Source organism: Etheostoma cragini, chromosome 23, assembly GCF_013103735.1.
Source record: "Etheostoma cragini isolate CJK2018 chromosome 23, CSU_Ecrag_1.0, whole genome shotgun sequence".
NCBI classification, from domain to species: Eukaryota; Metazoa; Chordata; class Actinopteri; order Perciformes; family Percidae; genus Etheostoma; species Etheostoma cragini.
This window is the reverse complement of record NC_048429.1, coordinates 13600494-13628428: the sequence shown is the minus strand read 5'-3', so window position 1 is coordinate 13628428 and position 27935 is coordinate 13600494. Positions and strand designations below refer to the sequence as shown.

The 27935-nt window shown below is 42.2% G+C and overlaps 1 protein-coding gene across 11 annotated transcripts in view; it reads left to right on the top strand.

Moving 5' to 3' along the window:
• Positions 1 to 17626, top strand: part of sox5 (SRY-box transcription factor 5) — a 182276-nt gene extending 164650 nt beyond the window's left edge. For 5 of the 11 annotated variants that reach the window (XM_034863668.1, XM_034863667.1, XM_034863660.1 and 2 more), the window contains 6 exons: positions 3545 to 3737; positions 7786 to 7961; positions 11271 to 11373; positions 11822 to 11995; positions 13074 to 13290; positions 14222 to 17626. In XM_034863668.1, coding sequence (XP_034719559.1) covers positions 3545 to 3737; positions 7786 to 7961; positions 11271 to 11373; positions 11822 to 11995; positions 13074 to 13290; positions 14222 to 14519 — 1161 coding nt within the window. In that variant the 3' untranslated portion in view covers positions 14520 to 17626. The remainder of the gene's footprint in view (positions 1 to 3544; positions 3738 to 7785; positions 7962 to 11270; positions 11374 to 11821; positions 11996 to 13073; positions 13291 to 14221) is intronic. The other 6 variants (XM_034863669.1, XM_034863665.1, XM_034863659.1 and 3 more) reach the window with 4 other exon arrangements.
• Positions 17627 to 27935: the final 10309 nt, after the last annotated feature.

Below are 27935 nucleotides of genomic sequence, written 5' to 3'. Positions count from 1 at the left end.
TCTCTCTCTCTCTCTCTCTCTCTCTCTCTCTCTCTCTCTCTCTCTCTCTCTCTCTCTCTCTGGGTGAGTGACATGTATATTTCAGAGGTGTGCTCCCCCTGTGGGCTCTATCTCAGGTCTCTAGTCATTTAGAGACTGCCTCTGCCTCTGCTCACAGCTGTTTGGACTCAGGCGCACACCGCTTAAGTGCTTTACCCTCGGGTGAGACACGTACACACTCACCTGTGTGCAAACACGCACACACTCACAGGTTGAAGAAGACACCATGCCAACTGGGCCCATTTACACACACATACCCATGCACAAATCACTGCAGCATACATGCTGCTTTCATATACCCAAGAGTGGACCTTTAGATTTAGGCAGGCATGCATACAGACCCATACAATAGTGCAATTCAAATGATGCACCATGTGTAGCCCATTCGCTGACATGCAACACACACACGCAGTGGTAAAAAGTAACATTTTTTCAAGAACTATACTTAGGAACATTTATGATGTACTTTTCCATTTTCTGTCACCTTATACTTCTACTGTACTTCAAAAGAAAACTATGTACTTATTGGTGGACTTCAACAACAATTTTACAACAACACTTTAACTCTATATAAAGTAGTTAATATAGTTCATGACCAGCTACATTGTTAAAAAAAACTGCTTGCATGGGAATGCATTAGGGATAATAAACCAATAATAGAAGTAATATAACCCAACACTTCTAGTGAGTACTTTTACTTTGGCAACTTTAAGGATATTGTACTGATAATGGTGGTGTTAGTATTTCTACTTGTATTTAAGTGATTTCAATCTAATGAATATGAGACTCCAAGAGCCAACAAGCCTCCCATAATTAGGAAAATAATACAACCAGTCTAGACTGTCAAGGTAAAGTCACCTCCACTTGTCTCTTTTCTCCAAATACATATTAGTTGAACATGTAAAGTGCATATACATTACTTGAGAAGTTTAGCATTTGTATCGGTGCCAAATAGTACAAGACACTTCTTTTGTGTCCTCTGCTCTCTGAGATAACTTGATTTGACAATATAATTAATATCAAAACAGTCAGTTATAGCTAGAAGGAAAAGAAGATAGGAGGAAACAGTGAGAGGAGAGACAGAGAGATGAAAAGAGAGAGGAACATGTAAAGGTCTTGACATAGCCATTGTAGCACACAAACCACACACACACACACACACACACACACACACAGAGAAACCTGCCCAGGATAAACTTTAGTGCTACACACACTTGTCCTGTTAATTAAACCATCAGCTCCAGTGATAAGATGCAGAGCCCTGATGTCGCTTTCACATGTTGCCATCCACTGCAGTCAAATACAGCCCACACACACACATTGTATCTCCCCTCCTGCTTCCTCTCTGTCCCTCTGGCTCTCGTTGTCACTCTGCATGTTTTCGGTCTCAAAGCTGGAGACTGTTTCATCAGCCAAGAGAGACACAAAAGCAATTGTATTAATTCAAGATTCCAAGGCTTTCAGAGGCTTTAGAGGCCTCGCACACATGCACACGCACACACACACACACACACACACACACACACACATACATACACACACACACACACAAACACACACAAACGAGTCGGTCCAAGCCTCTCAGCTCACTGTCTAAACTAATTCCTCCACACTGGCATAATGCAGGTTGGCCACCTTCCCACCATAGGATTTGGCTTGGCGCGGAGAGGAAGCTCCCCCCATCCACTGTACAAGAGGCTGAGGCATTATCTATTTGTAATAAATATTCAAATGCATTCCCAGCCAAAGCCCACTATAATATGGGTCAGGATTGAGAAGATCCCGCTCGGTTTTTCTATCCTCCTTTCTCTCCTGTTCTTCTCTGGTCCATTGTCTCACTGAAGGCATCTTTGGGGGTCCTTCGTCTATTTAGAAAGACCCCCCTAATGAAGGACAATCCGGTTAGGCCTCATCCCACATGTACACATGCACGCACACACACACACACATGTACACACACGCATACACAGACACATGCACAGACACAGACAAAGTGGTGATCGCACACACCCATAGGCACGTACACATGTAGGGGCTTAATTGGAAGGGCTTAATTGAGTTGTGAGGGGCTCATAAGGCTTAGTACGACTCAAGGAGTGGGAATCAGGAAAAGTCGGCCTTAATGAGTGGATATATCACACACACACACACAAACACACACCACTGTATGCTACATTCTACCTTGGTTAAGCAGCAATTAGACTAATGACCAGAAAATAAAGAAAAATAATTTCTATTCTATTCTTCGGCTTAAAGGTTACTACAATAGGACAAGACCTGTAATGCTAAAAGTTCCCTATAATTCATTTTTTAAATAAAATGTACAGTAAGAAACAATGAATATATTACTGTAAAAATACCATAATATTTAAAACAGACTCTATTTCTAAACCTAATAGACACTATTGTTATGCATCTTTACCGAGCCGTCCCTTGCCCCATGTGTCTGCCTTTTAATTGCGGCGTTTTAATTACACAGAGTGGTCTGTGTACATCTGGCCCCTCGGTGATCTAATTCCTTCCTTCCTGTCATGTGACCCTCTGAGGCTAGGCCTGATTGGATTAGGTCATCAGCAGGGGTGGTGTTGCCATGACAATTAACACGATAACAGCCCCCGGCGTCGTGCGGTGGTCCACATGCCGATTCATTTAGGGGGCCGCTGTCTGTTGCTTGTGTTGAGGTTATTGCTTGGGGCAGACATCCCTTGATCTAGATAAATGACTGAATTTAATGATATACTGTAGATATAGTGAGTCCTGTTCCCAGCTTCTTAAAATGTTATTGACTGGTTGCTGGGACTGTGCGTACATGCGTGCGTGCATGTGTTTTTGTGTCTTTGAGGCAGAAGTGCCGCATCGCGCATTCCCATGTTCACAGCCATGACTGTCCCTTGTTTCTAATGGAGCAAGTGCACATTGAAGTGGCAGACAGTCCTCTGTTCTGTTCTCCGTTTGAAACCTCAAGACATCACAATGTCTTTAGATTCTCACAGCTGTCTCACTCTCAGACTCAGGGAGATGTAGTTCTTTGTGAAAGACAGAGAGAGGTGCACGATGTAGTTTTGAGAATGATTTCAAGGTGTTTCTTTTTCTCAGGTGTGTGATTGTCAATCTTACCGCTGGCCTTGTTTGAAGCATGTTGAGGAGGAGAATTATAGTGCATGTTTACTGCAGCCTGCATATGGAATGTGCACATGCATGTGCATGAATCATCTCCACTTTGATGTGATAGGAAGCCAGTTTCTTTGCATGTAAATGGCAGTGGTGTGCACTTAAAACATATCAATGTGAATTGTCTGTGCTGCAAATTTTGGATACAGTCAGTGGCATGCACCTTGTCTTCTGTCCCATTGCTGTGCATGGGCACCCGTTTCATGCGTACTTGTTAAAGCCTCAATTGCGAGTGGTGTCGGTCAGGTAAGGGGAGGGCCGGGCCCACCCCCCCGCCTCCCAAATTCCTACGTTGGTCACAGCAGGCGAAACTGTACTGTTTTGGTTTTTGCAGGACAGTGAGGGTGCACAGCCACTGAACCTGTCGGCCAAGCCTAAGGCATCCGAGAGCAAGTCACCCAACTCCACCTCAACTTCCCCACAGGTCGCTGCTGCTGCTGCCACCAAGCTGGGCCCTGCCGGCTCCATGAAGCACAGCGTCGCCCCCTCCAGCATCGGAGGTCCACCGACCAGAGTCAGCTCAATAGGTAAGGGGACTTAGCATCCATCACACACACACACACACACAGCACAGGAAAATCCAAGGACATTTTCTTTTTTGTAAAGTTTGATTTGTATAACTTTGTACTCAAGTTAATTGCTGAGATCTGGGAACACGACTTGCCTTCTACTAGACCCTTGAAACACCAATCTAATCTTCAATATATTTTTGTTATTTTCTTGGCAGCTCGCCTGTGTAGAGAGACATTTGACCAATCAGAGCCTTTTATATGAAAGTAAGAATGGGGATGTGCTCTCCCTACAAAAGCTTGCTGCTATGCTATCATAAAAAAATAGCGCTTTAAAATGAATGTTGATAAATATGCACTGTATATAAACAGGCTTGCACTGTGGCATATTTCTTACTGTTCTTAGAAACTGTTACGACAGTTTCCTTCTTTTTTTTTGAGGTGATGTTGCGCTGTTCCCCTCTCAACAATTAATAAATTTGGTGAATACAGCTTGATTGTTATTACCTATACATATGATGGACACAGATAAGATTAAAGTTGTAATAAACCCTCATTTTCCTACAAATGCACACACACTCATACACAACATGTTCCAATAAAAACACTTTAATATACATTTATGAAAAACAAATTGTTCCTACACCGACTATGTACACTTTTAAGGAACCCAGTAATAAACTCTGGTTTTTGGTAGTGGAGATGACAAGAATAGCTTTTCCCTGGTAGTGTTTCCATCGTTGCCGCTGCCAGTACCATAATCATACCCGGCCATATGCACACATACATGAAATATGACATAAATGAATCACTATTTTGTACTCTTAATCCATTTTTCACGCAACACTGATAGTTTAAATATTACACATATGTAACAGGCTATAATTAGTGTGTTTGTGTTTTTCCTCCGTGCCGCTATTTGCCTTGCGGCTGCTTCATTGTTATGTGTTTATTAGTGACTGAAAGAGACAGAGAGACATAGGAGAGTGGGGAAGGAGAGAGAGATAGGGATTAACACTTTTTTTTTCCCTGAGTGATGAAGCGGGGGAATAATAAAGAGAAGAGCGCATGACAGACAGGAGGTATCACCAATGAGATTAGACAAGCCTCTTACATGAGCCAGGACAGCGCAAACACCCAGCATTAATAACACAATGACAGCACACACTCCAACACACACAAAGGCTCTCACACACACACACACACACACACACACACACACACACACACACACACACACACACACACAAGCACAATCCCACCTCCTTCTCCTATGCAATAGGCAGTTAGTCATTTTTTTCTGACTTCATGGCTAATCTCACTGTTTTTCAACAAATCGGCGGATTTAATATCAGATTAGTGGATTTGCGGTCCCAGATGTTTTTTGTTCAGAAAAATGGATTACAGTGTTTAAAGTTTGTGTGTGATCCTCGCTGAATTATATGTGCGTGGAGAACAGTGTGTTTTGTGTCGCAGATTCTAGTTATGTTGTAGCTTTTGGTCCCATCTGTTGCCACTAAGTTTAGCCGGTCACCAGAGCGTTTGTTATTGCAGTTCATAGTCGTATTAGGATTCCCGTTACACGTTCAGAGGGGATAGAAGGGGCAGACAAATTGGAAAAGAGTCGTTTTGATGTGGGAGGGAGTGTGTTGGAATGTGTGGGCGGGTTTGACACAATATGAATGTGTGTGTTCAGGTTATTTAAATTCAGACAAGAAAAAGAACAAACAAATTAAGATTTTGCATGCAAACTATATGGTCACTTAATAGAATATGATGCATTTTTATAAATTAAAACCCCTCAAAGTGTTAAGATAGCGTATCCTCATTCTACGTAAAAATGTATGCCTGGAAACATTTGGGATACATTTATAGACTTTAACCCTCTGAGAAACACTCCTACTCAAAAAGCGATATTACCACATTTTAGGTTTGACATTTATTTACTATTTTATGTATACGTTACGCAACTTTTGTGAACCCAAGACTTTTGTAAACTTATTACAAGCACCCAAAAAATTGAGTGTAGGTGGGTTTGAGAGATTTGAGAAATATTTCCGCTTTAGGGGAAAAATATCATTTTATGCATTGCTCTGGAAAAATGTTGGGTTTGTTTTGAACACATTGATATGAAACACATAGGGATCAGGTTATATGCAAATACCCTTAAACAGAGAATTCAAGAAGGTATAAGAAAATGCCCTTAGATCTCAGAGGGTTAATAATAACACATATTTAAATATAGCATAATTAAGTGCAACACAGCAGATCTGATCGGTCTTATGCTAAAGCAATGTTTATGCTCACAAAGGCTTTGTGAATATCTGGGTCATATCTGCAGGTAAAAAGACTAAGTTCTTTTTAGTTTCACCTTCCACTATATGCATCCGGATGAATTCCAGTTTGTCCGTCCCTGCTCCTTTACCGACAGTTCACCTATTTTTCTTTTGTGACACCTACCAACCCAAAGGCACGTTTCTCTTCCTCATACTTAGTCAATCCATCCATCTATCCATCTTCCCATCTCAAAGCAAACTGAAGAGCTGTCAGCGGCTGTAACTTCTACCACAATCACACGTTTGTCTGTCATAAAAGTAATACAGTTCCCCCTGACCTCCCTGCCGGAGTGTTTTTGTGGTCAAAAAGAGATTTGGCGCTCAGAGAGGGACAAAGTGTAATGGTATGGAGGGAGAGGGAGAGAGTGAGAGACCCCTCCCCTTCTATTTGGGTCACATTTACTTGTCTGAATAGTTGGCATCGCTGTCAGTTTAAGCGAGATTCACACACACATTCATGTGCACAAGAATATCTATCCGTCCCCCCTCCCTCTCATTTGACTCCAGATTAAAATTGACTGCCGCCCGATTCCATCACCCTCTCTCCCTCTCTCCCTCTCTCTCGACACCCACCACCCCCTTTTGGTCCGTCTCACATCCAGATTTTCCGGTTATGACTTCTGAAAGAGTTCACGGCTCTGTCATTACCAATCTGAAGCTGGTAATCTGGCATGAGATGGCATTAGCGGTGCGGATTAGCGCCGATAAAGGCCCTATAAGCCAGCCGCGGCTCTTTGTTAAGAGCTAACCCGACTGATAGAGAGAGGCGATAGTGGTGCACACAACCTCACAAACACACAGTCAGAGCAGATGCCTCATTGGCGACTAAGCTGCGGAAATATTATAAATAATACGTGGCAAGAAAGAGCAGGGAGATCTGATCTTTGTTAGGCGGCAGGGCAGTTGTTTGCAACTGGGGAAATTAACAGGACGTTTTAGCCGTAATAGGAGTCATGTAGCCACCTCTCTTGAAAGTACAACTGTGAGGGTTCAGATGAAAAGATGTGTTGTGTGTGTGGGTGTTTTAATGGGATTTAAAGGAGATATCCAGGGGTTGAAGTTGTGAGCGACTGCCCATGTTTTCTAGTTTTTTTGTCTGTCTGTGTTTACGACTGAGGGCAGGTGGGGGAGGCAGTGGGCTAGCTAGGGGCGCACTCTGACTCACACACCCACCTCGATAGTCAAGTAGTGAGTGTGTGAGTCTGAGAGAGAGGGGGGAAAAACACACAGACACACACACACGCACACACACTACTTGACACACACAGAAGCCCCGGCAAACTCCCCTTATCAAGTGTACGATAATGTCTTTACTTTATGGTTCAGGGGAAGATTTATTCTGGATGAAAACCTCCTGCCATCTTTCCAAACATAAACACACACACACACACAGGCGCGCGCGCACACACAAACACACACACACACACACACTGCTATTTCACATGTATTTTCTATTATTCTACTTCTAATTTTTTAATACACTTAAAGTACAAATAAAGTAGACAAAGACATGTAACTTTGATACCATTCTAACTTACTACGAATGAATATGCAAAACCAAATTAATCATCCGTCCCCTCTCCATGTCCTTGTCTCTCTGTGTCCCTGTCTCTCCGTATTCCTGTCTCCCCGTGTCCTTATCTCTCCGTGTCCCTGTCTCTCTGTGTCCCTGTCATTCTGTGTCCCTGTCTCCCCTTGTCCCTGTCTCTGTGTCCCTGTCTGTGTCTCAGCAGACTTGTTGTCGACGTTGTCCACGACCGCCTACCTGAACGACCACGAGGCTGTTAGCAAGGCCTTCGCAGAGGCCCGGCAGATGAAGGAGCAGCTGAAGAGAGAGCAGCAGGTCCTAGACGCCAAGGTTTCTGCCGTCAGCAACCTCAGCCTCAACAATGGACGCTCAGAAAAGGTAAATCACATTAAATCATATCTGTATGACAGCGCCTGGTATTGGATTGTGCCTTAGCAACAGAAGTGTGACAACCGCCCCAAAGGGTTTAAAGGCGCCACAGAAATCTTTCATATTGTTCCATTTCTTGAGGTTAACAGAAAACGTGCCACATTAAAACTTAGAACATACAGTAAAGCAGTGCTTAATTAACACAAACAACCGTAGGTTTTTGATAATGCAGTCATGAAGTGTGTTATGGCTGAAATAGTTTATAACAAAATAAATTCTTAAGGTCAACTGTCACTTTAAATATTGTGATATGATATATTAACATTACATTGAAAGGTCCATATTAATACCTTAAAGGCCGCTTGTTTTCATTCATATTTACTTTTATGCTGATGTACAATCTGTATTAATACGTTTCTTTCTTGAGTCTGTTAAAATGCAAATTAGGATATTATGATTTCTAGAACAAATGACTCCCACTCATCAATAGCTCCAATAACTACAGGGAGAAAGAAAGAAGGTCATCACAAGCTGCAGCGTCTCATTGTCAGTGTGTAATAATTTGTCTTGCCATATGCCATCCCTACTGCACTATGTAGGAGGTAAATCGCTGTACAATGCACTCGCTGAAATGTGTTGAAGCTAAACAGGGCCAGATAAGGTAAAACCAGAGGTATCTCTGAGGTAATGAGTGTGTCTGTGAGGCACACTGCAGGGCCACTGTGTGTGTGTGTGTGTGTGTGTGTGTGTGTGGCAGAGCGCAGCATTGAGGAGACAGTAATGTGAAGTGACGGCGCCGGCTCCTCGGCAGCATGGCTAAATTGTGGTTATTTGTTAAACACATTTGGAGTCAGCTACTGCACACACACACACACACACACACACACGCACACACTCAAAGCTACAGTGTGCTTGAAGCATCTGCAACGCTGACATTCAACAGCTCTATCTGCCTCTTTGTTTTTCTTTTTTTAACTCTCTCATCTGATGTGTTTCAAACAGTCAAAGCCACACTGATTTATTTATTCGCCCCAGTGTTTTTGTACACATTTTGACAGGTTGTAGATTGTAATATACTGAAGATACAGTATAAAAGATTCTGTCTAATAGCCAATTAGATTCACACCAGGGGAAGGGAAGGAACACTGCGAAATGTAGCTGTTTTTCAGGAGCATGTTTTACAACTTGTTCCAAACATTTAATGCCTCCGATAGAAGTATTTAGATGTTTTACTCCACTGCAGGGGATAGTAAAATACTGGTACTGCTCATTTAAGAATTCAGTGAAATTAGGTGAAAAAAGGACGCTTTCCTTTTCAATTTCTCATACCAGTTATAATGGTGGAAATGATTCCTTTTGTAAGCCTCATTTAGGAATATATTTTTACCATAAATTCTTTTTTGTAAGAATTAGAATATTATGTATATATGTATGTATGTTTTCCGTTTTGTGTAAAATAAACAGCGAAAAATAAATAATAAAACTGATATGATAGTCTTTTTAGTGTAAAGCTTTTAGGTTACTTTTTTGGGAAAATAACTCTTCCAAAGGAAGGCTCTGCGCGCCGACTCCTGTTCTCTCGGCCCTTTGGCTTTTGTGCTGCGGGAGTGTGAAGCCGTTCGGATAGAACAGTGTCATCTCTGACACACTCAGAGGATTAGTTTTGTCACTACTTTGTGTCTTGGCTCCAGTGTCAGCCATTCAATCCACTTTTCTCATGTACTGTACTGGGGCTTAATGTCAGACTAGGCTGTCATCCACTCTGTCTCCCTGTTCATCTCTGTCTGACACACACACACACACACACACACACACACACACATAGTAAAAAGCTATTTGTAACAGCACATTGAAGCTTAAAATCTAAAAGTGTAAGGCACATTATGTGCTCGTTTTTTCTTTGAATGAGGCTAATCATTTCTGTGAAATTAGGAAAATTCCTAAAATATATCTGATTTACATACAAAATGACTAAATCTGGCAGATAATTGTTCATTTATTTAAACATTATGAATTCAAAATAAAATACTTTTTAAATGACTTGCAAATAAAAAATAAAAATGTTTCTGCAGAGTTTCTCCCTCTTCATTCACCGTCGTTTTAGTCGTATTTATTTTAATGCGGGGGGGGGGGGGATTATCTCTAACAATTAAACTCTGCTGGACTAAAAACGGAAAATGCATTTCATTATCATTCTGCCCTCCTCCTCCCATTCAGCCAGCCAGCTCGCCAGGGTCACATGTAAATGGAGAGGGACACTTTTTGGAAGGTTGTTTTAGAAGACGACTGTATTTTGGGTACTGCTCCTAATCGTGTAATTAAACTGTAAAATGCTGGTGTGTGTGTGTGTGTGTGTGTGTGTGTGTGTGTGTGTGTGTGTGTGTGTGTGTGTGTGTGTGTGTGTGTGTGTGTGTGTGTGTGAGTGTGAGTGTGTGAGTGTGTGTGGTTGTTCGTTCGTCGGTTGACAGTCAGGTTCTATCACAGAGTGTGCCGGCTGCTTGCATTAAGCATGTAAATGCTCAGTAAATCAGCCTTTTATTGGTTGTAATAAATACCCAGGGGGCCGTGCGGCGTGGCCCTGCGCTCGTCCGCGCTGCACTATCCCATTCTCTCTCTCTCTCTCTAATGCGTCGACCCTCGGGGCCTCTGCGAGAGCGAGGAGAGCCGCTGCACTCCACTCTCGCAGGTGGCTGCCAGAAGTCACTACACACACACACACACACACACACACACACACACACACACAAATATAATATACAGTATACAAACAAAACGGTAAACATCCAAATAGGACTAAATGTAATCAACATTCTCGCACATGCAAACCTACACACAGATGTGTGTTTATGCATGCAGGCGTACAGCACTCTAACAATTTGCTGTTGACATTAACATATCCTCAAATTTACATAAAAACGAACCAAAACACAAACTGTCTATCTACTGAAACCGCTGCTGTTATTTGTCTGGTTTCTCTGTGATCCAGTGATAAAAAAGAATTATTATTGAATGATTTATTTCAGATCAAAGGAAAATTGACTGAGATGGAGTTCATACATCTTTAAAACTGGTTTTCTTGTCTACGGATTGGCTTTGGGCCAACGGACATCTAATCTGATTTCTATGGTTTAGATTTGGGACATTAACCAATTGCTCTTTCTAAGCTGTAACTATAAAATAAAGCCTGGAAAACAATCAATTTTAAATCGTTTTAAGAATGTTTTAAAGTTCACTTCAGGTCCGATGTTCATTCATATATTCACACTCAGTGACTCACTTCCTGACCGACTGCAACTGTGAACTGTTTGTGTTGTTTAGGACAAGGCTGCCTTGGAGAGTCTGAGTCAACAGCTTAAGCAGCAGGCGGAGGACAAGTTCAGCCATGCAATGCTGGACTTCACCATGAGCGGAGACTCTGACGGTAGGGACACACACACACTCACACACACTCACAGACAGGCATATGGTCATTTAGGTGACAAAATGTGGGATTTTTTCAATTAAAGGATGATGATTCTCCTACTTTTAGGAGTTTCAATTGGCTACAGGTTTAATGTGACTCACTGTCATTAGGTTATATCATAATATACACTATGTGGCTATCCTGTGATGACCATGTATTTTCCAAAATATAAAGCTAAGAAAATAGGCATCTTTTCAGGTTGGTGCATATTTAACAATAATTAATTGAGTTTTGATATGGTTATTTGGCTTAAGAAAAGCAATTTGATCATTTTAATTCTCAAGCCATTAGCATAGCCTGATGGAGATTTGCTGTTTTGTTACTATATTAGTTTTTAGTGTATTCGACTTCTGTCTGCCTCTCCTCAAGTTGTTCCTCCCATCTTCTCCCCCTCCTCCCCCCTCAGGCTCCCCCAGCGTGTCAGACTCCAGAATATTTCGGGAGGCTCGGGGTCGTGGCAGCGCCGAGCCGCACATCAAGCGGCCGATGAACGCGTTCATGGTTTGGGCCAAGGACGAGAGAAGAAAGATTCTCCAGGCCTTCCCCGACATGCACAACTCCAACATCAGCAAGATCCTCGGTAAAACACTCTCTCCTACACACACTCTCTCATACACACGCACAGGCACAGTCTGCTTTGAGTGACAGGAACCTTTGCCCCCACTCTTGTCACCTAATCCTCTGCTACCCACTACACAACCCAAGCGAAAGGAAGACGCATGTACTGCTGTTCTATTTCCCACTTTCTCAAACACGCACAAGGATTTGATTACAAGCGGTGGCATTGTGTAAGCGGCTGTTAATGAACGGCTGGGGAGAGCGCGGCTCCGACAAATGATGATATAATTCATTATGCATTAAACAAGCAGCGCGAGGCCGCCTGACATTTCCCCTGGACCGCCGGGATCGGCCCTGACATTTTAAAGAGCTCCTAAGCGTTTTATAACACAGGGAAATCTGGTTTTAATAACCCCCCCCCCCCCCCTCGTTCTCTCTCTCTCTCTCTCGATTGCTAACAGATCGCACAGCAGAGAGATAGAGAGAGAGGGAACAGCGCTGACAGCTTTTACCCATTAAACATACAGTAGTCAAGCGCAAATTCAGACCAGATATGAAACACACAGGGGAAGACATGCTCAAGATTACACCCCCCCACACACACACACACACACATGCAGAGGACTGACAAATCTGTGAGCAGAAACTGAGCTGAGAGAGATGACAGCAGGTTAAGTGAAGTCCTCATTAGTTTAGATAAGTACCTGTCGTCCTCATCGCTCTCCTCATTAACCTTTTTTCCCCCTCTCTTTTGCTTTTTTATTTCACGGTGAATCTATCACTGTTATCTGTGTGTGTGTGTGTGTGTGTGTGTGTGTGTACGCGAGTGCATGGTCACACATGCCACGCAGACATTTGTTCCTCACACACAATGTACTTGATCTATAAGGTTATGTACATGCTCAATTTGCACACTTCCTTAAGCAGATTTCTATTACTCTGCTTCTCTAAATAATGATCACAAACTCCCTTTAATGATTTATTTTAATGTTTTTCCTTCAGTTTAATGCTCTTATGTAAAGTTCTTTGAATCCAAAGAGATGCAGTACATAACTAAAACTGATCATCATCACTAATAATAATGATGCGTCCCTACCCAGGCTCCCGCTGGAAAGCCATGACCAATCTGGAGAAGCAGCCCTACTATGAGGAGCAGGCTCGCCTCAGCAAGCAACATCTGGAAAAATACCCAGACTACAAGTACAAGCCGCGACCCAAACGCACCTGCCTGGTGGACGGCAAAAAGCTGCGCATCGGCGAGTACAAGGCCATCATGAGATCCCGCAGACAGGAAATGAGACAATACTTCAGTGTGGGGTAGGGGAACTGATGGGGGGAACTTTAGCATTTAATACTTATAATTCCAATTAGCAAATAATTAGCATTTACTCTTTATTAAAATTAATTAGATGTTTTGGTAGAGCAGGTGTCACATCTTGTGATATCAGTATAAGCAAAAGAAACAAAAGCACACTGAGCACAAAGGTATTAGTTTTTATATTGTCAAGTCAAATCAGCACCAACTTCAAGGTTTGAAATAACTTCTCTAATTTAGATTTATTTTTTCCAATTCTCCTTTTTTTTAACTCTTTGTGTTGTTGGTTGGTTCAGACAAGCCAGACCCACATCAAGATGTTGGGTCTGGGAACTCACCATTGGCAGGGCTTAATCCGAGGGGCGGAATAAACGGTTGTCTTTCAGAGTCCCTCTGCACGCAATAAACAACCACAGGTTGATAGATTAAATTTTTGCCCTATCCGGTCGGCAAAAACACATCTACCTTTTTTAAGAATGACTTCCATGCTTAAGTCCAAGTCTTCCAGAGTCACAGCCAAAGCCTTCTCTGATTGGCCTGACCTGAATTTGTTTTTTCCAGCTCATAATCCAACAGAGAGTTGCCAGACTGACCCTGGCTGCAAATTACATTTGCTGCCACTGGGGCGATCTAGATTTCTAGGCTAGTTTAATTTAACTTCAGGTTTAATTTTGTTAAATCTCCTTAAATCACCCTTCTAATGTAGCTGTTGACATTAACATTTTTCTTAATAAACAAGGTTAACTAATATGAATTCAAAGACCGTGCTTCACAACCTAGAAGGATTCTGGGATTAGGAAACGAAACAAGAAAAACACTTGTGAGATTCAGATACAGAGCCAGTTTAGCTGTTTAGTTTAGATAAAAACTGTCAACAGCTTGAATGCTGCCTGTCATGTACTAACACACGTCTTCTCTGTGTGTGTGTTACAGGCAGCAGGGCCAGTTGCCCTTGTCCTCCGCAGGCGTGGTTTACCCAGGTGCCCTGTCAATGGCGGGAATCCCCTCACCCCAGATGCCCTCAGAGCACTCCAGCATGTCCAGCAGCCCAGAGCCCAACGCCAACCACCACCAAAACCCCCACATGGCAGGCCTGAAGGGGGACGAGCCGCGGATCAAGGAGGAGGAGCTGCGGCTGGACGACAGCAACGGCGACGTGTACGACGACTTTGACTACGAGGACGAGGAGGCAGACTACACCAGCGATAACGAGAACCATATCACCCAATAGGTCGGCGGGACCGCCGCCCAAATTCAAAGCCAATCACAGCTGGTTAATCCCACACAATCCCAAACCTACCAATCAGGAAGAAGACTTTCTCTTTTTTCCCAATCACCCTGAATCCCAATCTCACAACACCCGCCACCTTCTCCCCTTCCTGACTAACATGGACTCTTTTAACAGAGCCAAAGCCCTCCCACTGGAGTCCTGATACCAGCATCTGATCAATCAACTGAAGCACAGGACCTGTCACACACACTGACTGTTACACAAACTGGAGTCTGTGAGGTAGAGACGACCAAGGCAGCCTCTGATGCTTGCTGAGGAATATTCAAGTACTACTGCAAGATTTTGAGTGTAATGCCACGAGTCAGGAGAAATTAAAAGTCACACTCAGAAAGCAAACCTTTTAGACCCATTTGTAGAAAAAGGAGACGTTTTCAAATGAAAGACAAATCAGTGGACCTGTCAAAGGCAAACAGATGACACTTTAAGATGGCGGACCTGTTTATTATCAAGAGACACTTTTAAAAAAATTTAAAAAACAAACAAACAAAAAAACAGCTTTTTTTGTCCTTTGGTTCTATAATATTCTCACTCAGGTACACGGTGCCAATAAGTGGCTTGTGAATGTGATTTGTTGTTTTTGTGCTACAACTTTGAATAATAATAGAAAAAAAGAGACTTTTCTTTTTTTCCCCATATGTCGTGAAGCACCTGAAAGACATCAGACGTGTTTATTTTTAACAAGAAACATATCTTTTCTTCGACCTTGCAGTGTGCTGTCAGCGGTTTCCCCCAATTTTTTTCTGTGTTTATGTGACTGCCCGCTCCCACCCTCCCCCACGCCCTATTTGGAATCCGATGGGACAGTCCAGCCGGGACTGAGTCTTTGAGGGACTTCCAGGGGGGGAGAAGGGAAGTCTCTCTGGCATCACGGAGCAGAAAGGAAAGCACTGTGTTGCGAGACAATCCACCAGTTTTCTTCTCACTTCATCCCTCTATCTTGATCTCGTCCAGGGCAAAACATCAGTATGACTCAGCGTGAGTGTGTGTCGGTGTGAGCTGGGTTTACTCATGTATTGGCTGTTTGCACACGCGTGTAAAAACGAGGGAGAAAAATGCTAAAAACGTCTAGGATACAGAAAATCAGGCTTATGCTGCTGCTGTTATTTACTGTACCACACACTCATATATACACACACACACACAACCGTTGTTCTGTCCCTCAGTGTTTTCCTGCTCCCTCCAATTAACATTGTCCTGCTGTCCTTGGTGGGCGGAGCTAAGCTGAAGCAGCCAGTCAGTGTTTCTGTTTGTATTTGAGTACTGTATTTTATTATTTCTCTTCAAACTGCCTCTAGTCTAATAATATTATTAACAATAATTATAAGAATGGTCAGCATTTCCTAAGTTTAGTAAGTTATGTACAGTATAATTTATTTTTCTCCTCTTTATCGGGTTTTTTATGACCATATGAAACTATGACAGTCAATGAAACATTATTCTATTTAGCTGGTAGGTATTTAGATCTAAACAAAAGTTGTCATTTTACCTTGCTTTGTTTTGCATTATTTTGTTCCCTTATTTTTTGATGCATTTGTTTTGTATTAATCCTCTGGACGGGCGGGGAGGGAAGGGGAGGGGGGGGGGGGCAGTCAGAGTTAAGACAGCGAGCTGGACTGACAGACTCGACGCCGGCCCTCCTCCGAGCTGAAGATATAAACTTTCCAATGTCCAATCCCATTTCTAAAAAGCACTCAGACTTTGAGAAAAAGAAGAACGTGACTTTTTTATTGTTATTCTAATTTTATTTGAAATGATTATTATAATGTATAATGTGAAGTTTCCTCTCTTTTATTTTGCCTTTTTTGGGGGGAGGGGGGCGGGATCAGTTTTATCACTTTTGGAAACTTTTTTTGTGAACAAAGAGTCCCGTCCCCGTTTACTAGTTTTGGCCGCCTCACGGGGACACAGTGGAACATCTTTGGCTTTGATCCACACACACATATACATGCACAAACACAATCACTAACACACAAACACACACACACATATAAACATGCACAAACACACACACACACATACACACACACACAAACACACACACTTACATTTAAAATGAAGAGATTATCATGACAACCAAACGAATCCTATGCTGTCCTTTTTCTGTTTTATGAAATCTAGTATTCTAGATTTAAAATCCTGTACATATATTGTATTTTGTTTGGTGTTTTTTATTTGGTAATCATAGGAAAGCAGTGTTTACCGTGATCCACCAGGGTGTTCCACTGTCTCTGTGTCTGTGTGTGTGTGAGAGACGGCCAGGCGTATCTACAGTATCTTTAAAGTCACTTCTCATCAGGAGCCCTTTGCTTTGTTTGAGCTCCACGCGATGCTACAGGAGCCATGACTTCTCTTCAGGTGTGCTGCCACATAGTGTTCCCCACAATCATTCAATCAGTCTCGCTGTAGATGTTTGCTAGATGCCACATAATGAGACTCTGGGTCTTCATTTTGCTGTATAGTCACCCCTGTTATCACACAATGGTTCAACCTGATGCTGGAGAGAGGGGCCTAAGTAAATCAACCCATTTTTAGGGTATCAGGTGGGTGGGTGTGGCATTAAGACGTCAATCATCCCTGCTGGCAAGGTCTGACCCCATATCAAGACAATGAAAATAATAATTATGATGAAATGATGATATTATTTAAGACAATCAAAGTCACGAGTGGAGCTCAAAACAAAGTAAGAATTATTACAAGTAAAAAAAAAATATCTTACCATCTCAACTTGAAAAATCAAGAAAGATAATTATGTAAATATAACATAGAGTTATAGATTTATATTTTGTTCATAACACAGTGTAATATAAGTTGTATATTTCTTTTTTTCTCTCCCTACTGTCTCTTTTATTGATGTTATCCATGCCACAGAAAAGCAGGAGTCGCAGTACTCTCACAAAAAAATTGAAGAAAAATATCAAAGAAATAAAGAAAAATAGGAGGAAAAAAAAAAGCCGTGGGCTGCCACCACCATCTGTTCTAAGTTCACTTTTTTTTCAGTATTACTGCCAGACAAGGCTCTAATAAAGACAGCAATGTGTTCGGTAAAACTTGTGCTGGTCCTGGTCACTTCTTTCATCCACACATGCATTCACACAATGGTTTTACAGTTCCAAACATATTCACATAAACATACAAATATACACTGCCATGTCCTTATTTTGAAGAATTATCATCGATGGAGAGGACAGTAAATGCATCCACACTTGTTTATATTGTATGTTATTAATAAAAAACCAAGAAGATAAATAAATGAGATATGCACAAATGAGTTCAGACATTTTAAACGGGTGTGGTTTCAATCCAAATTGGAATGTCTTCCACCTGTGTTTTATTTGGCTCAAGATGAACGAAATGTCTCCTTCCATCCTCCGCTCAGTGACACAACGTGAGCCGTCACGGCGTGACACTGCCCGTGTGTCACCGAACGATTCAATCATCTCCATAACAACGTGTTAATTATCCTAAGTCCACCTTCTTGCCCCTCCAATCAGAGGGCCAGCTGGGAGGCGTGGAGCCGAACCACGGCCCGTTTGCAACCTGATAACCTAATTAAGCACAACAAGGGACACGGGAGGAGAGAACAGGGGGGCGATGAAATGTGTGTGTGTGTGTGTGTGTGTCACACACAAACAAAAAAGGGAACATTATGTGTACTCTGACTCTCTAAAAAAGCGCCGGATGCCAGCCGCCTGTGCTGCTGTCGCCAGTTTAAAAGCAAATCTTTAATTGATGCCCGCTTAAGGATGTTCATGTCTCCACTTTCGAGGGTTAAAAACACAGAACCCCACTCAGTGCGCCCATTAAAATGCTGTGTCCATATGTTCAGCAATCAACCCCCACCACCCCGTCCAACACTCTGCGCGTAAAAACAGTTAAATGCACTCAGTGGAGATGAGTTTACGTGCTCTGCTAATTACCATAGCTTCACACATACACACAAAAGCCCTTTTGATGCAATAAAGAGACACGATGGGGACCGATCCACAACTCCTTCGGTAAGTGAAGGACTCAGTTGTTCTCTGGGTGTTGTGAATTTTTCAGAGCCAGCCTGGAGGTAAAAACTTGAGAAAAGGTTTATGTGTGTGAATAGTTGAGGAACAAGAAAGGGGATTCAGATTTCTTTATTGTCAGCAGTAGCCTACATAAGATGCTAGGGGAAGCAAACGGTGGCTAGGCTCATAAAGTAAATCTCTCTTTCTCTCTCACACACACACAACCCCTAAGGTGTACTGTAGGAGTTAGCTCAGATTTAACCACGATTATCCACTGGCAATCCATCACAATAGTTAAAACAAAAGAGTGAAAACTATTACAGTGGGCACGTATTTACATTTGAATGCCTGTTCGTACGTTATTGTGCATATTCTCAATATGAGTTCATTTATTCCAACTTTTTTTCTGGCGGTGCAAATCCCACAAAAGTTGTGTGAATCACTTGCGAGTATGTGTTTGTCTAAACGTTGCGCATGCGTTGAGTCAACTGTGTGACTTTGAGTGCGGCCCTCTCTCTCTCTGCACCGGCTCAGTGAAATATGCAGATTTCGACCGTGGGTGTTTGGAAATTGAGTGAAAACGATGTCACATTAATGATTTAAAGTCGGTAATAGGATGTGCTGTGACGCTGAGCCGCCAGCTAAGCTGAGTTTAAGGCACCGGCGTTAATGTATTCATGAGGAGGGGGGATTATACAGAGACAAGAGCAGCTAGAGAGCTGAGTGCAGCAGAGCAGCCAGGGCCAACAGGCCTGCTAGATATTATTTATATATATATATATATATATATATATATATATATATATATATATATATATATATATATATATATATATATAACTGCATTTATACTGCGTGAGTAGGGTACACATTTTACAATTCAGGAGGAAGGACTACAAACATATACACACACACACACACACACAGTACAGAAAATTAGAGCTGCATAGTGGAATTAAAAGAGATATTAGAATTAAATGTGATTGTATTGCAACATGTAAGTTATAATGTTGTATTGATGATGAGAATCATTTGTGCATGGGTTATCAAATTACGTTTGGCTGCAGACATAATACATGCAGTTTAAACCTGAGATGTAGCACACTGTAAAGTTGCATCAACCATGATTAATGATATATTAATAATGAATTAAATATGGGTTTTAACAACCAAATAAAAGCCTGAGAATCTATTGTCTAGTTGAATCCAGGAGCAAATTGAAAAGCAAAAGACGTATAATGAGATTCAAATCAATTCCCAAAAAGCACAAATTATTACAAGAATGTGTTTATCAAGAAGCTGTATTTCTTATTTCTTCATCTTCCTTTCTGGCGACCCAGCTAATTTCCCTGTGTAACACTCTAATGTATACACAAACTGCAGCGTCATTAAAACAGAAAAAAGGTGACTGTAAAAGTCCCATAAAAATGATTTCAACAGAGTACTTAAGCTGCAAAAAATGTCATATATTTCATCCGTCGTCCCTAATTCTCAATGATGCCGAAGAAAAAGGGAGTAGAGGCTCTGTGCTTGGTCATGAATATTAGGTGGCTGATGCATTAAGAGTTCATAAAATAAACCATATCAGATAGTGCCTGCACTCAAACCATAAAAACAGAGATACACGATGCTGGGATCCAAAATAAATTAGAGATATGCAAGCTTGTGGTATATGTATACATATATATATACTTAATTATCTTTTTGGCAGATGGCCACCTAGTTACTTTATTTTCCGTGATTTAAGTGTCAGTAGTTTTACACATAGGATTAATGTGTGACAGTTCTCATGTAGCACATATCACATTGTGGCATGACAGCACTGCTCGGTCCTTGTGTCTTAAATACAAACATGACAGATCACGTTCAATCGGTTTTATCTGGCATCTGTTGTTTCTGGAGGGGAGAAGGGTTGACTCAACACGAGACGAGCCTCGAGACAATTTGGAGGGTTTACCAAAAACGTCGGCCAATGACCGAGCAGATATTAGCTTCATTACCGGGGTGTGACTTTCTCACCACAACTTCATGCACTTCCTTCAGTCAGGTTTCAATGAGCAAAGTAATCAGCGTGACATGAGACAAACAATCACAAAGCGCCGTCAGTGTTTGAGCGACGGCCCTAATGTGACAGATCTGAGAACGGCGGTGTGTGAGGGACAGGCGTGGTACGCAGCGGAACAGCTAGGCCCGCGGGCTGATCCCCAATCAAGACTGGGAAACTGGCTCTGCTCCCCTGACACGTCGCCCCTCTGCTCAGCCGCCACTCTCACATGGAACACGCACCGGCTTCATCAGCAGCAGCTGGCCTACTTTCACCCCTTCTCTTGCTGTCTGTCTCCATCAAAATGTAAGGGTTTGTTTATTTCCCTTCATATATTCGCATGTAAGGGCCATGAGTGTTTGTTTTCTGTCTCATTCTCAATGACGTGTGCCCACTTTCTTCTTTCATTCACAAGCCTTCCCTTTTGGCCTCATTCTTACACTCCTTCTTTTGTTTCTTCACCTTCGACCTCAACAATCTGACTTCACATCCTGTAGTTTGTCCCTGGAAACATCACACCACACATGGGATACATATTTACAAACCTTTTTGTGATTTGGATTAATGATCCAAGCAGTTTTTCTCATTAATTGCATTTCATCAAAGCGGGGAAAGGATTGACATTTGTGTAATAGTGTGATTGAACAAATAAGAAGAGCAGAGATGATAATCTTCAGATGCTCATGTGTAGGTGGACCAGTCACTCAAGAGACACAGAACTTTTCACGGGAAACTTGAAAACATGATGTTGTTTGCTGAACAGCAGTATCAAAGCAAGGTAAAGAAGCCTGTGGGCGCTTTAATGTCATTCTATGAAATTTATCAATTTTTTTTTAGACAAGAAAAAGAAGAAAAAAAACCTGTAAAACTGTTATTTTCTCTCCCCATCAACACCCTAATGCACACATGCAAATATTATGCTAATGGTATGTTAATTGGTGGAGTAGCTGCAAAGCAGCCCTGCTGTTCAAATGACTGGTGAGAAAATAGGTGGGGTCAGTCGCAAGCTGTAAAAGCAGCTCCAACACAAATAAACAAAACCCTCGGGGATTAACAGAACAAGGGCCAGTGATAAACGGATGAGAAGAGAGACAGGGAATACAACAGGCTGTAAGCAAGGGGACAGGGGACTCAGCTCAGGGATGTGGAAAAAGGAAGAAGCAGAGGGGCAAGGGTAGAAGGAATAAGGGAGGGAAGAGGGGGTAAGGAGCGAGACATGGATTAAAAGAGGAATAAGCAACAGGACAGAGGTAAAACGACTAAGTAAAGAGGGACATCAAAAGGCAAGGTTGTAAATAAAAGGATGAAGCAATAAGCAGTGTGCAAGGAATGATGTAAATGAGGAAGGGAGACTAAGAGGACAGAGGTGAAGACAGGTTAAGTTGTTCTCAAGAGTAACATAAAAAAGAAAGTGTAAATGAATGTGGGATGCTTTTAATAAGGGAGAACGTATAAAGGCTTTTTTATACTTCTGCGTAAAATCAACGTCGTTGCTACGTGCATGGGTACGTGAAGACAAAAAACCTACACCGGACCCTGCACCGTAAAATGTAACTACGAGTCACGTTGCATGTCGCTCATCTGTGGCTTGGTAGCGTTGCATCCCCCCCCCTCCCGACTCATTTCCTGGTTCTGGTCCTCCATAAACAACATGAAATCAAGGAGAGGGTTAACGTTTTCTGCCACAGATGTCTCACCGTGGTCAGAAAGGACAGGGGAGACACTTTGTTTCTCTCGCTAGGACTCTAGAGTCGGCCCTCTCTCCAAAGCTAATCGCCCTCTCCCTGTTCCCTCACTCTTTCACACACTCCCCACACACACGAACACAAATGCCGGCTTGACACATACACCAGCGCACAAGTATAAACTCCAGGCCCCTTTTGTAGGCTCCGGCGAAAGCTCTGCGTGGAGCCTCCGCAGAACCATGAAACAGCCTTAAGAGAGCACGTTGAAGCAGAGAGAACTCACACGACGAGTACAGTCATGTATTTAAAGGGCTGGGAAGAAATGCTGAATAGCTACAAGCTCCCAATAAGGATCATATCAAATCACATCTTTTTCTCCTTTTACCCTCTTCAGATCGACTTCAAATATAGCTGTATATAAGTGGAAACCATTCATAGGCTCTCCGCAGTGACTGTGCCTTTCGCCTTCCAGTCTTTAGATAGAGTGTGTGGGTGCACAGCATAAATCAAAGCCCCATTTACACCTGGTGTGAACATGTGATCTGGATAGATTATGTGGATAATGACCATGGCAGCTGGTATTGATGAACTTTATTCTCAGGCAGGGCTGGTGTACCAAGTTCAAAGGAAGCAAAGCCACAGCCAGGTCACTGCGTGCTCACAGGGTGGTCATTATTTATGGTAAATGCAACCTTTTGTTTGAACTATACCAATGTACAGTGATGCTTACTATAACCCTACATTCATTTTATTAGTATTTCTTTTAATTATTTGAACAATTAATTTGATTGCTTGTCAGTGCCTGGGTGCAATTGCTGTAGAGCACCCCCCGCACCCCCTGAAACGCGGACGATGAACGTAAACCTTCAGAGCATGTATCGTTTGAGTGAAAAGTGTCTCCTCCTGCTCTTCACCTGACTTAAGTTTTTACTCTGTAACAGATGCAACTTGAAATGTAGCGCAGAACAATACTTGTGAAGGAAAGTGCTTAAAGTGCTCATATTATGCTTTTTTCAGGTTCATAATTGTATCTAGAGGCTAATATCAGAATAGGTGTACATGGTTTAATTTTCAGAAAACACCATATTTATAGTGGATATTTATAGTGGAGCTGCAGCACATTGCTGCACTTTTCACCGTGTGTTGAGCTCTCTGTTTTAGCTACAGAGTGAGACATCTCCCATCTGTTCCATCTTTGTTGGGAGTCGCACATGCGCAGTAGCTAGGTAAGGACTACTAGCCAGTCAGAAGCAGAGTACGAGGGCGTGCCACGCTAGCAGCTAGGCGAGCATTATAACGTGTGTTACAAAGTGATGCACGTTCGTCACGGAAGTAAAAGCTGGACTACAACAGAGCTGTTTAGAGGTGTTTGTGAATTGTGTTTTCTGTTGGAGATGGTAAGTCTCTTTTGGGGTGGATTTTAAGACTTTCACTTTGGAAGCTTATTACATGCACAAAAAAGAAATATAACACAACAAAGGAAAGGGAAGCCAAAAAGCATAATATGAGCACTTTAGTACACAAAAACATGTCTTAGAAATGGTCAAACTTGGGGAAAAGAAGGCAAACTAATTTGGTGATGTTAGTTTTTTAGTAGGAAAATTGTCAGGCGTCCCAGATGCTGCTTCAGTTATCCTCCGTTTGTAACAAAGGATGAAATGAGCACTGTCCTAATGTCGGGTCGGTCCTTGAGCAGTTTAACACAATGTACACCGTGTAATAAATATTAAGGAGGCCGATTGGCGACGGTTCTAGCGTACAGAGATATAAATTTGCTCTGGGAAATTCTTCTGCGCAATTATCCCGAGATTCATGAAGTCTGTTTCCTACCAGGAGTTATACTCGCCATACCCCCATGTTGCACCATGTAATTGTTTAGAGTATTGAGAGTTGTGAAATATTACAGTACGAACACCCTAAATAAACAAGGCGCCCAATCGTTTTCTTCTGAATCTGTCGGGGGCTTTATAGCGCCAGGCCTCGAGTGCCTCTGGTCTTTTCCTGTGTGTAGCGTAATGTGTAAGAGCTCAGTGGGCCTGGCAGGAACAAGGCTATTTGGGAACTGTCAGTGTCCGCTCCATGCCAACCAGCCACAAGATTCCCCCCCTCACCCCCCCCTCCAGTCCTGTAAAACATCCCCTCTGGAACCCCAATGGCTGCCAGTTTCTCAGAAAGCCCACCACTGACCCCTTCAGGCCAGGACACTGTCATCCAGCCAAAGAGCCCAGCCCCCCCCCCCCCCCCCCCCCCCCCCCCCCCCCCCCCCAAACTCTAAGCCTGGGAAAGAAAGGCAGAGAGAAATAGAAAAAGGGCGAGGAAGGGGAGAGTGCTCAAGTTTGCATTTTTAATTGTATTGCCTCGTCTCTACTTTTTGCTCCAAGATTAAAAAGGCCACTTACTCCTCTCTTTGCCTTGGACTTTTTTTTTTTTTTTTTATGACAAGGATTCCCCCAGCATGTGTGCTCTCTAGACGCCACTACAGACGCCACAAGCCATGCAGCAGAGAGCCATGTGTCCTGACAGTTGACTTTGAATCAGCGTCGGCATAAAGTAAAATCTTGACAGCTTTGTTTTTTCCTGTGTATTTGTTTTCATTTTGAGAAGAGGTCGCACAAGGTTGCGTGAAAGACCCACTGCCCTCTTGGTTGTCGTCACGTATTTGTCCTCCCCTGCTTTTGTGTCCCCTCTCATTGCAACCAAACATGACCAATTGGCTCTGTCTCCCTGCCTCTGGGCCCTGAAGTGGAAATGTTATGATTTTTTTTCCACGATTGGACCAAATCAGGACAATCCAGCTGTGGTGTGGTCAAGAGAGGGAGTAAAAACAGAGAGACAGGAAGAGACAGGAAGAGACGTGATAGCGGAGGGATTGTCGGTTTAAAGTTGGACAGCTGTTGTATCATGAGTGTAAGAGGGATTTCCTGGATGGAGGTGTCCTAATGGCTCAGTGTTAATATGAATTCATAGACAACCCATTAGCGCCCTTCACTAACCCACCTCCTCTTCTTCACTTCCACCATAATGGCCCTGGCTCTGGCCCGCTAGTCTGCATGTTAGCGGATATAGCCTGGATTTATTCTGATGTTCCCAGGGATTACACCCTCAGTGAGCTGTGTATTATGAGTAGATTTAGGCCCATAACTCCTGAAGATAAGGAGGGATTGGGGCGATTGTTTAAACGGCATGTGTTAGCCATCATCGCCGGGACACAGGGCCGTGTGTGTGTGTGTGTGTGTGTGTGTGGGTGTGGGTGTGTATGCGAGAGAAAGATTCAGGAAAATCAACTGTTTGGAGCATCCATGTTCATTGAAATTCCAATCCGATTTCAGTCACAATAGGAACCACTATTCTGAAATGTGTTAAGTGAATTCAAATGAATGCTATATGTAACTGAAAAGCTTTTTGGATGATAAAAAGCTTTTGGTTGCAATAATCAAAAAGGGGGAAACTCCAACGATTATGCACAATCGCCAATACACAACATCGCTTTGGGAGAGTTTTGTCCCAACCACTTCATAAAAGAGAAATGATAACAAAATAATAGTGCAATAAAAAAAAATTATGTTTGTTTGTGTTTTGAAAAAAAATAAGAAAGATGAAAAACCAATGTGAATCAAATCTGTCTGAATCCATTCACATTCAGCTTCAAGAGGCACATAAAATATTTTCTATGATGATGAATTATACCACAAAACTAACAACCGTTTTGAGCCAGAAAACACAGCCAACCCAAAGCGAGACCATCCAGTCTTCCTTATGTCCCGTCGGGTCCCGGACATAAATCTGGAGCTCCGACACGCTGCTGCTGCTACACATGTGTGAGTTCTGTTATTGTGGTGGGGGAGCGCTGTGTGGCTGAGCAGCCCTGTAGTGAGGCTCTTTACAAGGCATCAGGGACAAGTGAGAGACCACACTGACCACAAAACACAGCTCCATAAACACTGTTAGAGAGCTTGACTTCAGCAAAGGACAGAGCCAAGGACTGGAGGCCTGTGGGATGACTTCAATGATGAAGTCACAGACTGACACAACAGAGCTTTTTACACTGCCTACGATGTTAATACCAAGGGTTGTATAGATGCTCAGAGTTAAAATTAGGAAGATTCCATGTCATTGGTGGGGAATTCAGACCTAATATGTTATGTGGACAGTATACTGTAGGTATAATGTACAGAATGTCCTAGGTAATCTGTTAAATGTGTTTATTGCATCTCCAATGTTCTCCAGCAATGACTGCAAAAAGTATATGCTGCTGCATATACTTTAAAGCTGCTCCAGGAAATTTTGCACTTTGGTTTTGACAATTTGAGGGATTAATTACCCAGAAACTACATGCTGTGATGTCAATAAGCTGCGTGTTGTTTTAAACCTCATTTCAATTCCGGTCAAAACAACCTGGAACGCGGGAATTCCAGCTGGCAGTGATTAAACTCTGCGTAAATTATGGAAAGTATGGAAAGTTCTGGATGACTGCCAGAAAGTGGGTATTGTTTTCTTTAGGGTGATTACCAATATATTGATTTGTGGTTGGTTGAAAATTGGTCCAAAACACTCGGGGACTCGATCAGTAGCTTTTTAAATGACTGAATTTGAAGTGGGGTTGTGCTCTACATTCAAGCGGTTTCACCATGTATGTTGAAAAAACAGGTTGTCCTCACACTGCCGTACTCATTCATAGATAAATGTATATCACTTTAATATTGCAACTTGTAAAAGTGTGGCTTGTTGTTATTGAGCATGATTGGTTGATAACATTTTAAGTTAATAATCTAAATCTGTGAAGTAGCTACATTGATCAAATACACGTGGCGGAGTAAAACGTACAATATTTCCCTCTGAAATATAGTGGAGTAGAAGTATAAAGTTACATAGAATGGAACTACTCAAGTAGAGTACCTCACAATTGCCCTTAGGTACAGTATTTGATAAGATGTACTTGGTTACATTCCACCACTGTTTCTACACTGAAAAAAATGTATAAACGCAACACTTTTGTTTTTGCTCCCTTTTTCATGAGCTAAACTCAATTATCTAAGACTTTTTCGATGTACACATAAGGCTTGTTTCCCTTAAATGTTTATTCACAAATCTGTCTAAACCTGTGTCTGTGAGCACTTTTCCTTTGCCGACATAATCCATCCACCTCACAGGTGTGGCATATCAAGATGCTGATTAGAAAGCATGATTACAGGTGTGCCTTCGGCTGGCCACAATTAAAGGCCACTCTAAAATGTGCAGTTCTACTTTATGGGGGGGGTCTGAAATATTTGAGAGAAATAAGCATTTCTGTGTACATAGAAAAAGTCTTGAAAAATGGGGGCAAAAACAAAAGTGTTGCATTTAGGATTTTGTTCAGTTTAATTACACAACTTCTCCAATGGAGCATTCAACACAGATCCAACTGCAAATAGATGAATTATTAGAAAGGGAGAAACCATTCATAACTGCAGATTTGATGGATTATTAGGATCTTTGTTCTAATAAATTCCTTTCTACTTGAGCAAAATGTCTTCCATGTACAGTAGCTAATCAGTAGGGTAGCTTTCTCTCTCTCCATCATTGCCAATCAATCAGTGTTGAAATGAAGCAGCGGTCCAGTGAGCTTTTCCCTTCAGTATTGTACCAAGCTGTCAAT